General features: G+C 44.8%; 1 protein-coding gene and 1 pseudogene across 1 annotated transcript; both read right to left on the bottom strand.

Moving 5' to 3' along the window:
• Positions 1-2420: 2420 nt before the first annotated feature.
• LOC147692200 (arf-GAP with coiled-coil, ANK repeat and PH domain-containing protein 2 pseudogene) lies at positions 2421-10292 on the bottom strand (annotated as a pseudogene).
• On the bottom strand, positions 4214-8326 carry LOC147692201 (arf-GAP with coiled-coil, ANK repeat and PH domain-containing protein 2-like). Its single transcript, XM_086937411.1, has 4 exons — positions 8311-8326; positions 6320-7420; positions 4436-5584; positions 4214-4221 (listed from the first exon to the last, which is right to left on the bottom strand). Exons 1-4 carry the CDS (start codon positions 8324-8326, stop codon positions 4214-4216), a joined length of 2274 nt encoding a protein of 757 aa, XP_086793537.1.
• Positions 10293-13105: the final 2813 nt, after the last annotated feature.

The following is a 13105-nucleotide window of genomic DNA, read 5'->3' as shown; positions in this document are numbered from 1 at the left end:
AGTTGTTATGCAACCTCCACCAAGAGGTAATACCCTTTGTTAAGAGCAGTAGTGATCAGTGATAGTGACAGTGATAGAGTGTAGTGAAGGTAGTTAAAAGTCTCTCAATCCCAGATTTGTATTTTAATAGTTCTGGTTTTGGAGGTAGTAAAAACAATGGAGGCCTGCTGCGGTCACTCCATTCTGCGACTTGTACTGACTCTGCCACTTTAGTCCCCTTGTTAATTTAGGCAGGGACACTGCACCATTCGTGCTTCTAAAATAGTGATGCACCAGCGCTGCAAAGGGCTCATAAACAAGGTCCTATGTTTCCTGAAGTAAGTGCTAAAAATCCTTGTATCCTTCCTGCATTCAACCTGTGGTGTCCACTTACCTTGGCCACCGTGTACACAGCACTTGATCCTATATGTACGTGTGCACAAAGGTGTTTGTGGGAGTAGGGGTTTTTGTGTGAGTGGATGTATTCAGAATTCCACATTTGGCTTGATCATAGGTTCTTCAGATACAATTTTTTTTTAAAGAAAACTGTGACAAATTTTCGTTACTCTCAAAGCTTTCTTTACTATAAGGGAAGATGCATGATTAAGATTTCAACGTAGAATCCACGAGAGTACACCAAGACACTGCAAATATAGGGCCTCATTTACAAGGCCATTGCGCCACCAGTGCGTCACATTTTTTTAACACACCGGCAGCACAGTGTACCTGCTCATATTTACAAGGCCACGTAAAGTTACCAAGTGTAATTTTTTATGACCTTGTAAATATGGATTCCTTTCACACATTACTCTGGATGAAAGGGGCATTCCATGGGTGTTGTTGTGGGAGTTCCCACGCAACATCCATGCAACATGACACATTCCCAGATTTACAATGTTTCGAAAAGCTGGGAGTGAGTCATAATCCTATGCCTCCCAATCATCCCCGCAATGCAGGCACCCTTGAAAAATGACTCAAGGGTGCCTGCGCTGGCATATGGCAGCCAATTGTGTGCCAGAGCAGGAGAAATCACATGCATGCATTGCATTGCTGTCAACACGCTGCATCCATGTGCTTTGAAAACGATGCAGCTTTGCACATCAAAATGGCTTGCGGAGCAACGCTGCATCATTTTCTTGTAAACGAGGGTCATATTAACCACCCCCAAATTCATGCAGCAAATTCATTTTGCCTAACTGCTTGAAATAATCAACACAGAACTCGCCACTCTTTGCAAATCTTATACCACTTAAAGGCACAAAATTACTAGTTTGAACTTAATAAATTAATATTATTTTTGGAAATAACTGTTTTAAAACATGCAGTTTTTGTTTATTTCGTTCTCTTCAAGAAGTAAAACGTTTACATACATTTGTTTGCTTAACATTTCCCTTCAAGTATGAAGAATTTCCTATAACTTTTTGAAAATGGTAAAATTATGTACAAATTAATTTTCATTTTTTTTGTGTTGAATACGGGACTTGCATATAATGGGGGAACAAAATGACATGGGTTTGGAGAAAGGTTGTCGCTACTGGAGATGCTTCAAGAGAAGGTGCATGGAGTGCAATGTTTTGGCGAAAAATCGACTACGCTACAATAATCCCACTGTGTGAGAAATGTACAGATGTACTGGAACTTATGGGCACCTGATAAGTTACTCAATTGAATTTGCACTATTTGCACACACGTGCACCTAGCAATTTCCTACTTTGGTTCCAAGAATTACCTTCAGTATATCCAAGTAAGGTGCTAGCTAGGATTCTGAAAACCTCGTACTTTGCATACCATTCATAATATTAAAGAATTTTTAAAAATTGTCAACAACTTTATAAACGAGAATGCTACATGGGCCCATTTAACTCAGTGCCAAATGTATCTTTTAAAACTGATATCTCCATTATTGAAGATAAAAAATTGAAATGGCAAACTAGTCATTGTTGACTAGGACATGAAAACTACAATTAGATATTCTAAAGCTGCCCTCTAGAATGAAAGTGTAAACAATTTTTGAACATGTACTGGTGCTTTTTTACATGGAAAACAGGCGCCAGAATTGACATACACTACGTAGCATGGCATCTGCATCACTTAGGATTTACGATGAGAAGTCTTCAAATCTGTTTATCCTTCCCCCAAGGTACCACAAGGTGAAATACATGGACAGTCAGAACATGTGGAAACTTGATACATTTAAAGCAAAGGAGTACTTTTCTAGACTGGTGGCTGAGGTATTTATAATTCCTGGTGCATTGTGGTGTCTTTCTGCATATAAAAGCCCTAGACTAATTGTGTCAATCAAATGCTGTAGGAGCTCCCAGACTGTTCGGTACTTAAACTAATGTTCCCAAGTCAGGCAATGAGCCAGGTACCAGGCACTTTACTTCCAGAAGCACCAGATGGGGGTAGGGACAAGGGTACTTTTTTCTCCTCCACATCACTCAAGACTTTGGTGTATCGGACGGCTGGAAAAGGTTTAATTTCTCAGGATTATTGGATGACAGGTGTGAAAAATGACAGAGTATGTCTTGGTAGGTCTCGTCGCCTGACTGTCCATATAGTCCTTCAGATTCCTGCATCTCCTCATTCATTCTTGCCCCTCGCAACAGTGTTACAATGTCAGTATTTGCAGCTTCAACTGCAATAGTCAAGGGGTCTTTTCCTTCTTTATCTATGGCGTGCTGATTTGCCCAACGCTTCAGAAATAAGCAGACTTGCCCAGTGTGCCCTAAAACAGTTGCATGATGCAGGGGTCCTCTGCCACACAGATCCATGTGATTAACATTGGCGCCATTCTGCAGCAGGAACTCACAGGCGACCAAAGAACCCCCATGCACAGCCTGAATGAGTGGTGTTGCGTTGTTTTCCTCTGCATTCACCCAGTTAACATCTGCGCCATGTGCCAATGCTTCTGCCATATCAGGAAGGCTTTCCTCATACGCAGCTCGATAAAGGTGCAGCCCTGGATGAAACTTTTCCGAATCCTGAAATACTGAAGAATCTCGCTTCTCGACCTCTAGGACTGGTTCATACAAACTGTTTGAGGAGACAGTAGATGCAAGAAGTTCTCGCCTGCCATCTGAACTGAAGTGGATTTCACTGTTGTTGCTTTCCACTGAACTTCTGGAAGATGTTGAAAAGTGATCCTGTGATGCCAGGGACTTCTCAGAACTATTGGGGTCTTCGTTCTTGCACTCAGAATAAAGCCATTTCTGTCCACCAAGAGGGTGTGAAGCAACGCAGTCCTGATTCACAAACCTCTTTTCCAGGTACTTTGCTCTGATATATTCCTCCTTTTCCAGTCTTGGACTTTCCTTGTCTGGCTTCTTCACTCCAAGGGTTTTCAATTTAGCTTCATATATTTGATTAATAACTTGATTTCCCAGTTCAAGCATCAGCATTAGTAATTCAGGCTCCCATGTATCTAAAGTTAATGACCTTACTTTTGAAAAGTGCACACCAAGACTCCTGTGAATCCCAGCACACTCAATGCACAGGATGATTCCAAGGTTGATGCTGGCCCATGGCGGATCCGCCAGACCACAATCGCAGCAGACAGAGTTTCCAGCAATACACTGAATCAGCTGTAATGCACTTTCACCTTCAAATAATTCCTCTTTCACCTCGCTGCCAGAGTCCATACTTCCTGTGGAAGGTGAAGATGTCTTATCCAGCTTCTCCGTCTCATCACTCTTTTCACTATATGCTGTAGCAATACTTGCACCTTCAAATAATTCCTCTTTCACCTCGCTGCCAGAGTCCAGACTTCCTGTGGAAGGTGAAGATGTCTTATCCAGCTTCTCCGTCTCATCACTCTTTTCACTATATGCTGTAGCAATACTTGCACCTTCAAATAATTCCTCTTTCACCTCGCTGCCAGAGTCCAGACTTCCTGTGGAAGGTGAAGATGTCTTATCCAGCTTCTCCGTCTCATCACTCTTTTCACTATATGCTGTAGCAATACTTGCACCTTCAAATAATTCCTCTTTCACCTCGCTGCCAGAGACCAGACTTCCTGTGGAAGGTGAAGATGTCTTATCCAGCTTCTCCGTCTCATCACTCTTTTCACTATATGCTGTAGCAATACTTGCACCTTCAAATAATTCCTCTTCCACCTCGCTGCCAGAGTCCAGACTTCCTGTGGAAGGTGAAGATGTCTTATCCAGCTTCTCCGTCTCATCACTCTTTTCACCATATGCTGTAGCAGTAGTTGCACCTTCAAAGAATTCCTCTTTCACCTCGCTGCCAGAGTCCAGACTTCCTGTGGAAGGTGAAGATGTCTTATCCAGCTTCTCTGTCTCATCACTCTTTTCACTATATGCTGTAGCAATACTTGCACCTTCAAATAATTCCTCTTTCACCTCGCTGCCAGAGTCCAGACTTCCTGTGGAAGGTGAAGATGTCTTATCCAGCTTCTCCGTCTCATCACTCTTTTCACTATATGCTGTAGCAGTACTTGCACCTTCAAAGAATTCCTCTTTCACCTCGCTGCCAGAGTCCAGACTTCCTGTGGAAGGTGAAGATGTCTTATCCAGCTTCTCCTCATTCATACTTGCCCCTCGCAACAGTGTTACAATGTCAGTATTTGCAGCTTCAACTGCAATAGTCAAGGGGTCTTTTCCTTCTTCATCTATGGCGTGCTGATATGCCCAACGCTTCAGAAATAAGCAGACTAGCCCAGTGTGCCCTAAAACAGTTGCATGATGCAGGGGTCCTCTGCCACACAGATCCATGTGATTAACATTGGCGCCATTCTGCAGCAGGAACTCACAGGCGACCAAAGAACCCCCATGCACAGCCTGAATGAGCGGTGTTGCGTTGTTTTCCTCTGCATTCACCCAGTTAACATCTGCGCCATGTGCCAATGCTTCTGCCATATCAGGAAGTCTTTCCTCATACGCAGCTCGATAAAGGTGCAGCCCTGGATGAAACTTTTCCGAATCCTGGAATACTGAAGAATCTCGCTTCTCGACCTCTAGGACTGGTTCATACAAACTGTTTGAGGAGACAGTAGATGCAAGAAGTTCTTGCCTGCTATCTGAACTGAAGTTGATTCCACTGTTGTTGCTTTCCACTGAACTTCTGGAAGATGTTGAGAAGTGATCCTGTGATGCCAGGGACTTCTCAGAACTATTGGGGTCTTCGTTCTTGCACTCGGAATAAGGCCATTTCTGTCCACCAAGAGGGTGTGAAGCAACGCAGTCCTGATTCACAAACCTCTTTTCCACGTACTTTGCTCTGATATATTCCTCCTTTTCCAGTCTTGGACTTTCCTTGTCTGGCTTCTTCACTCCAAGGGTTTTCAATTTAGCTTCATATATGAGATTAATAACTTGATTTCCCAGTTCAAGCATCAGCATTAGTAATTCAGGCTCCCATGTATCTAAAGTTAATGACCTTACTTTTGAAAAGTGCACACCAAGACTCCTGTGAATCCCAGCACACTCAATGCACAGGATGATTCCAAGGTTGATGCTGGCCCATGGCGGATCCGCCAGACCACAATCGCAGCAGACAGAGTTTCCAGCAATACACGGAATCAGCTGTAATTCAATTTCACCTTCAAATAATTCCTCTTTCACCTCGCTGCCAGAGTCCAGACTTCCTGTGGAAGGTGAAGATGTCTTATCCAGCTTCTCTGTCTCATCACTTTTTTCCCTATATGCTGTAGCAATACTTGCACCTTCAAATAATTCCTCTTTCACCTCGCTACCAGAGTCCAGACTTCCTGTGGAAGGTGAAGATGTCTTATCCAGCGTCTCCGTCTCATCATTCTTTTCACTATATGCTGTAGCAATACTTGCACCTTCAAATAATTCCTCTTTCACCTCGCTGCCAGAGTCCAGACTTCCTGTGGAAGGTGAAGATGTCTTATCCAGCTTCTCCGTCTCATCACTCTTTTCACTATATGCTGTAGCAATACTTGCACCTTCAAATAATTCCTCTTTCACCTCGCTGCCAGAGACCAGACTTCCTGTGGAAGGTGAAGATGTCTTATCCAGCTTCTCCGTCTCATCACTCTTTTCACTATATGCTGTAGCAATACTTGCACCTTCAAATAATTCCTCTTCCACCTCGCTACCAGAGTCCAGACTTCCTGTGGAAGGTGAAGATGTCTTATCCAGCTTCTCTGTCTCATCACTCTTTTCACTATATGCTGTAGCAATACTTGCACCTTCAAATAATTCCTCTTTCACCTCGCTGCCAGAGTCCAGACTTCCTGTGGAAGGTGAAGATGTCTTATCTAGCTTCTCCATCTCATCACTCTTTTCACTATATGCTGTAGCAATACTTGCACATTCAAATAAATCCTCTTTCACCTCGCTGCCAGAGTCCAGACTTCCTGTGGAAGGTGAAGATGTCTTATCCAGCTTCTCCTCATTCATACTTGCCCCTCGCAACAGTGTTACAATGTCAGTATTTGCAGCTTCAACTGCAATAGTCAAGGGGTCTTTTCCTTCTTCATCTATGGCGTGCTGATATGCCCAACGCTTCAGAAATAAGCAGACTAGCCCAGTGTGCCCTAAAACAGTTGCATGATGCAGGGGTCCTCTGCCACACAGATCCATGTGATTAACATTGGCGCCATTCTGCAGCAGGAATTCACAGGCGACCAAAGAACCCCCATGCACAGCCCGAATGAGCGGTGTTGCGTTGTTTTCCTCTGCATTCACCCAGTTAACATCTGCGCCATGTGCGAATGCTTCTGCCATATCAGGAAGTCTTTCCTCATACGCAGCTCGATAAAGGTGCAGCCCTGGATGAAACTTTTCCGAATCCTGGAATACTGAAGAATCTCGCTTCTCGACCTCTAGGACTGGTTCATACAAACTGTTTGAGGAGACAGTAGATGCAAGAAGTTCTCGCCTGCTAACTGAACTGAAGTTGATTCCACTGTTGTTGCTTTCCACTGAACTTCTGGAAGATGTTGAGAAGTGATCCTGTGATGCCAGGGACTTCTCAGAACTATTGGGGTCTTCGTTTTTGCACTCGGAATAAGGCCATTTCTGTCCACCAAGAGGGTGTAAAGCAACGCAGTCCTGATTCACAAACCTCTTTTCCACGTACTTTGCTCTGATATATTCCTCCTTTTCCAGTCTTGGACTTTCCTTGTCTGGCTTCTTCACTCCAAGGGTTTTCAATTTAGCTTCATATATTTGATTAATAGCTTGATTTCCCAGTTCAAGCATCAGCATTAGTAATTCAGGCGCCCATGTATCTAAAGTTAATGACCTTACTTTTGAAAAGTGCACACCAAGACTCCTGTGAATCCTAGCACACTCAATGCACAGGATGATTCCAAGGTTGATGCTGGCCCATGGCGGATCCGCCAGACCACAATCGCAGCAGACAGAGTTTCCAGCAATACACTGAATCAGCTGTAATTCAATTTCACCTTCAAATAATTCCTCTTGCACCTCGCTGCCAGAGTCCAGACTTCCTGTGGAAGGTGAAGATGTCTTATCCAGCTTCTCCATCTCATCACTCTTTTCACTATATGCTGTAGCAATACTTGCACATTCAAATAAATCCTCTTTCACCTCGCTGCCAGAGTCCAGACTTCCTGTGGAAGGTGAAGATGTCTTATCCAGCTTCTCTGTCTCATCACTCTTTTCACTATATGCAGTAGCAATACTTGCACCTTCGAATAATTCCTCTTTCACCTCGCTGCCAGAGTCCAGACTTCCCGTGGAAGGTGAAGATGTCTTATCCAGCTTCTCCGTCTCATCACTCTTTTCACTATATGCTGTAGCAATACTTGCACCTTCAAATAATTCCTCTTTCACCTCGCTGCCAGAGTCTAGACTTCCTGTGGAAGGTGAAGATGTCTTATCCAGCTTCTCTGTCTCATCACTCTTTTCACTATATGCTGTAGCAATACTTGCACCTTCAAATAATTCCTCTTTCACCTCGCTGCCAGAGTCCAGACTTCCTGTGGAAGGTGAAGATGTCTTATCCAGCTTCTCTGTCTCATCACTCTTTTCACTATATGCTGTAGCAATACTTGCACCTTCAAATAATTCCTCTTTCACCTCGCTGCCAGAGTCCAGACTTCCTGTGGAAGGTGAAGATGTCTTATCCAGCTTCTCCGTCTCATCACTCTTTTCACTATGTGCTGTAGCAATACTTGCACCTTCAAATAATTCCTCTTTCACCTCGCTGCCAGAGTCCAGACTTCGTGTGGAAGGTGAAGATGTCTTATCCAGCGTCTCCGTCTCATCACTCTTTTCCCTATATGCTGTAGCAATACTTGCACCTTCAAATAATTCCTCTTTCACCTCGCTACCAGAGTCCAGACTTCCTGTGGAAGGTGAAGATGTCTTATCCAGCGTCTCCGTCTCATCATTCTTTTCACTATATGCTGTAGCAATACTTGCACCTTCAAATAATTCCTCTTTCACCTCGCTGCCAGAGTCCAGACTTCCTGTGGAAGGTGAAGATGTCTTATCCAGCTTCTCCGTCTCATCACTCTTTTCACTATATGCTGTAGCAATACTTGCACATTCAAATAAATCCTCTTTCACCTCGCTGCCAGAGTCCAGACTTCCTGTGGAAGGTGAAGATGTCTTATCCAGCTTCTCTGTCTCATCACTCTTTTCACTATATGCTGTAGCAATACTTGCACCTTCAAATAATTCCTCTTTCACCTCGCTGCCAGAGTCCAGACTTCCTGTGGAAGGTGAAGATGTCTTATCCAGCTTCTCCATCTCATCACTCTTTTCACTATATGCTGTAGCAATACTTGCACATTCAAATAAATCCTCTTTCACCTCGCTGCCAGAGTCCAGACTTCCTGTGGAAGGTGAAGATGTCTTATCCAGCTTCTCTGTCTCATCACTCTTTTCACTATATGCTGTAGCAATACTTGCACATTCAAATAAATCCTCTTTCACCTCGCTGCCAGAGTCCAGACTTCCTGTGGAAGGTGAAGATGTCTTATCCAGCTTCTCTGTCTCATCACTCTTTTCACTATATGCTGTAGCAATACTTGCACCTTCAAATAATTCCTCTTTCACCTCGCTGCCAGAGTCCAGACTTCCTGTGGAAGGTGAAGATGTCTTATCCAGCATCTCCGTCTCATCACACTTTTCACTATATGCTGTAGCAATACTTGCACCTTCAAATAATTCCTCATTCACCTCGCTGCCAGAGTCCAGACTTCCTGTGGAAGGTGAAGATGTCTTATCCAGCTCCTCCGTCTCCTCACACTTTTCACTATATGCTGTAGCAATACTTGTTTGGACAACTTTAACCCATGCCTGTCGCAGCTTTTCTGAGTCCGCTTGTAGCATACAGCTCTTTGTTGGTGAGACTACTTCAAAGCAGAAACGTCTTGCTATGTCTTCACGGTGTTTAACTGTGCAGAGCCGTAAATCTTCGACAACCACTGTGGGGCTATCCTTCATTTTTTTCTCATATGCCAGTTGGTTGTTTTGTATTGAGAACCAGTGCCTGTTCCAAGTTTTAAAGGTATTACTTGTCCTTTTAAAGAGATATCCTTCCATTACAATGCCATTAGCCTCATCAACATTGTCTTCAAGTCGGAGATCATCGATGGTGAAATCCTTTTGCTGAATAGTGGAGTGCTTTTGTTCCATGTCCCTCTTCTCTTTTGCTGCATCCAGAACAAGCCCATCCAACTGTGAACCAAGCTCTTTCATGACAGGTTCAAGTTCACTGAAGAGATGGAAGCCCAGGTGGAAGAAGCCTAGATGTGCGTACATGAAGGACAACATCGATTTTAAAATTTCAGACCTCTGCTTTGACTGAAGAGCATTGATTTGGAGGACGTTGTCCAAAGCTATATGCCGGAAGCGTTTTCGTTTTGCAATTAAGATGTTTGTTGCTTCCTCTACCTCTTGCAGTTTTGTTCTTTTAACTCGGGCATTTTTAACTAGTGCGTTTTCTTTTTCTTTACTGACCTTATCAAACTGCTTCTTTGCATCCTTGAATTTTCGAAGATCATCCTTAATAAATATCTGGAGCTGTATTTTGATGGATCTCTGAGCTTGGTCAAACAGGATTGTGTGATAATTGATCACTTCTTGGAGGCTGTCTGAAAACTTTGTCAAGCTAGACTCTATCAGCACATCCTTGCTTAAATACTGTGCGAGGTCCCGAATGCCATTCATAAATTGCTTGTTGGCAGCACAAAAGGCCTTGCCTGCATCAACCATGCCAACACATAACTGAACAAGCTTATCAAGTTTCACTTCCAGTTCCGTCACCTCACCGTCAACTTCCTTCAAAGCGGCTCTGAAACGGGGCGAGTCCTTCAAGCACTCCTGCTCGAGATCAATGGTCACCATCATGCTGTTGCCTCGGCCCGTCCCGTCGTTCAAGGTGAGCAGGAATAAGGAGGGGGCTGAGCACAGCAGTTGAAGTCCGTCAAACTTTAGCCTGCCTCACCGCTGCCCAGCTCTGGGCGCTTCCTCCACTTCTGAACACTGTCCCTGCTGGCAGACATGCCAGACTCCCAGACACGCACATAGACACAGACAACAGACAACAATGCAAGAGTCCGAGCGTCATAGACACAAAATATAGAATCAGAATGCCGTCTTCAGCAGGGTTCCACCAATGTATTTACATTTTCAGCAACAAGGCAAATCATCATTGGAGGAAGTGGTCTTTAGTTATTTTTCTGTACTGTGGTATCTAGGTTACCTGTCCCCAGGTAACTGGATGCCACTAATTCTAGAATGTTATACTGCGAGTCAGTTGTATGCTGGCTGTGGACAAGTGTGGTCGTACCTGCCTGTTCCTACAATAAATCCTACTTCTACTCAACTACTGTGTTGGTCCTTACTACTTGTACATAGGCAAACCTGTTTTTGTTTATTGTCTGGTCCCAAAGGTCGATTTTAAAGGAAAGTTGCTGCAACCACAGAGACTCCTGCTCCCCAGAGTCTTTGTCAGTAAGGGATACCTGTCTGCTAAACTAGTATATACCTCAGAGATACCTTGGACTGTGGATTCTGTAAAACAAGATGTTTTTAATGTCCGAAAATCAATGGATCAATACATCTCTTGATTGACAGTTTTTACTTTAGGGACATATTTTTTTTCTTTCACACATGCTCCATCCGGGGGCCTTGGAAAGGGAAACCATTATTAGTAATTGAGGTCTGCAGTAAGAGGGATGGGTCCAAGGCCACGTTTCATACAGGAGGAACAGCAGTATAGACTTAAACATCACCAAAAAGACATCACGTTAAAGTCAAAGGAACACATAAGCACAAATCTTAATTTTATCTTTTTCCAAAGCCAATGAATTTGCAAAAATAAATGTTTTGCCATCCGTGTCTCTGAATCTAGCTGCATGGAGCTACACCTATTTGTCATACAACTGGTTCTTCATCTGAATACTTACTTCATTCAACATTATCAGTTCTTCAACTATATGTGTTTTAAATTTCTCTCTTGAACTGGAAATGTAATCGAAAATAAGGTATATAATCAAATACGGATGAGCGACATTATTTTAAGGTGATGTTTTAGGGCCTGATTACGCGTTTGGCGGTGCCGCATCGAGTCCGCCCCGCCGCCGCATTGCCAAACCCACTGTCAGGCCACCTGTCAGATTACAAGTATTTCTCATGCCTAGCGGGCTTTTTTGGGAGGTTCCCATGGCGGTACCCTAAAAGTAGGCATTGCAATGGCAATGCCAGAAACAGTTTCTGTATGGCATGGACTGTAAAGTCCATGCCATTCAGAAACTGTGGTGCATGCATACAGGGGGCACATGTTGTGCCCACTGCATGCACCCCAGGGAACAGAGGCACAAGAGGGCCCTGTAGGGCCCCCTCCCCTTTGTTTCCTCTCCGCCATAGTTTTCATGGAGGAGGAACTACAGTGAAAACTGGGACAGAGATGAAACTCGTAATATGCTTGATGGGACTGTCGCAGTCATACCAAGCATATTGTGGCTCCTGACCACTACAACACGACAAGGGAATGGTGGTTCCCTGGCGGCTGCGGCAGAGCAATGGAAGTCCGACCGCCCTAATTGTAGAAGGCCAATTGTAAGAACGCCACTGTCACCGCCCCCGACTCTGGGAGTCTGTGGACCACCAGACTCATAATAGAGCCCTTAGGGCCCGATTATGACTTTTGGCCCAGCACGAGTTGGCGATACTCCACCACCACACTTCCACTGCACAAGAGGCATGGTCGACCCGCACCCCAGATTAGGAGTTTTCTCTTCTGTGGAGGGCTGGTTTTTGGCATTCCCACAGTGGTGCCTCTAAAAATGGGCACCGCAATGGGAACGCCCAAAAACAATTCTTGCATGACATGGACTGTGCAGGAACTGTTGTGCATTTACACAAGGGGGCATATGTTTTGCCCCCTTGTGTACATCCACATGGCATGACGCATGTTGCAGGAACCACCATGAAAACCGTAGCAGAGAGGGAATTCGTAATATGCTTGACGGGACCGCAGCAGTCCAGGCAAGCACATTTCAGCCTCAGGACTGCCACAACACCACTCGGGAATGTCGGTTCCCTGGCAGCATCAGCGGTCCCATGAAAGTACAACCACTTAAGTCATAATGAGGGGCTTGGATCGCCGGTGCAGCGGTGGGTGGACCACCACTGCCACTCCACTACGCCAGACCGCCAAACTTCGTAATTGGCCCCTTAGCTTTTTTCTCATTTAATTAACATAAAAGTGGTAAAATTAGCAAAGTCTGTGACTTGATGGCTGCAATGTTTTGACGAAGTATTAACTGTTGGAAGGAATGTGCCGGGGCATGGCCAAGATGGCGGAGTGAGCGGACAGCGCTTACCAAAGCTCATCTGACAACCGGGCCCCCACTGAAAGTGACGAATTCCCGTGGTGCTCCAGGCTGGGACATACCCGCTCACCAGCAGACAGATGAGCAGCCCGGGGTGGTGGTGAGGAGCTGTGGCTGTCCTGAGGTCTGACTGCGCTGCAGTAGAGGCTGCCGGCCTGTGCCACCTGCACACACAGGTTCTGGGGGGCATTCTGCCACATTCCACACCTGCGGATCCCAGCAGATTTATCGTGGCTGCACCCTACAGTCCCTGGCCCTTGCAGGTGCGCACAGCTGTCTCCAGGCCTGCTGTGAGGCCTACAGCAAAAAGTGACCCTAAAACGT

The sequence above is a fragment of the Lissotriton vulgaris genome, chromosome 9 (genome assembly GCF_964263255.1).
Source record: "Lissotriton vulgaris chromosome 9, aLisVul1.2, whole genome shotgun sequence".
Taxonomy (NCBI): domain Eukaryota; kingdom Metazoa; phylum Chordata; class Amphibia; order Caudata; family Salamandridae; genus Lissotriton; species Lissotriton vulgaris.
This window is presented reverse-complemented; position numbering and strand designations above follow the sequence as displayed.

Excerpts from the sequence above, each read along its gene's own strand:
- LOC147692201 (XM_086937411.1), bottom strand. Across the intron at positions 5,585-6,319 it reads ATCTTCACCTTCCACAGGAA|GAAGTCTGGACTCTGGCAGC; the intron begins GTCTGGACTCTG and ends CACCTTCCACAG.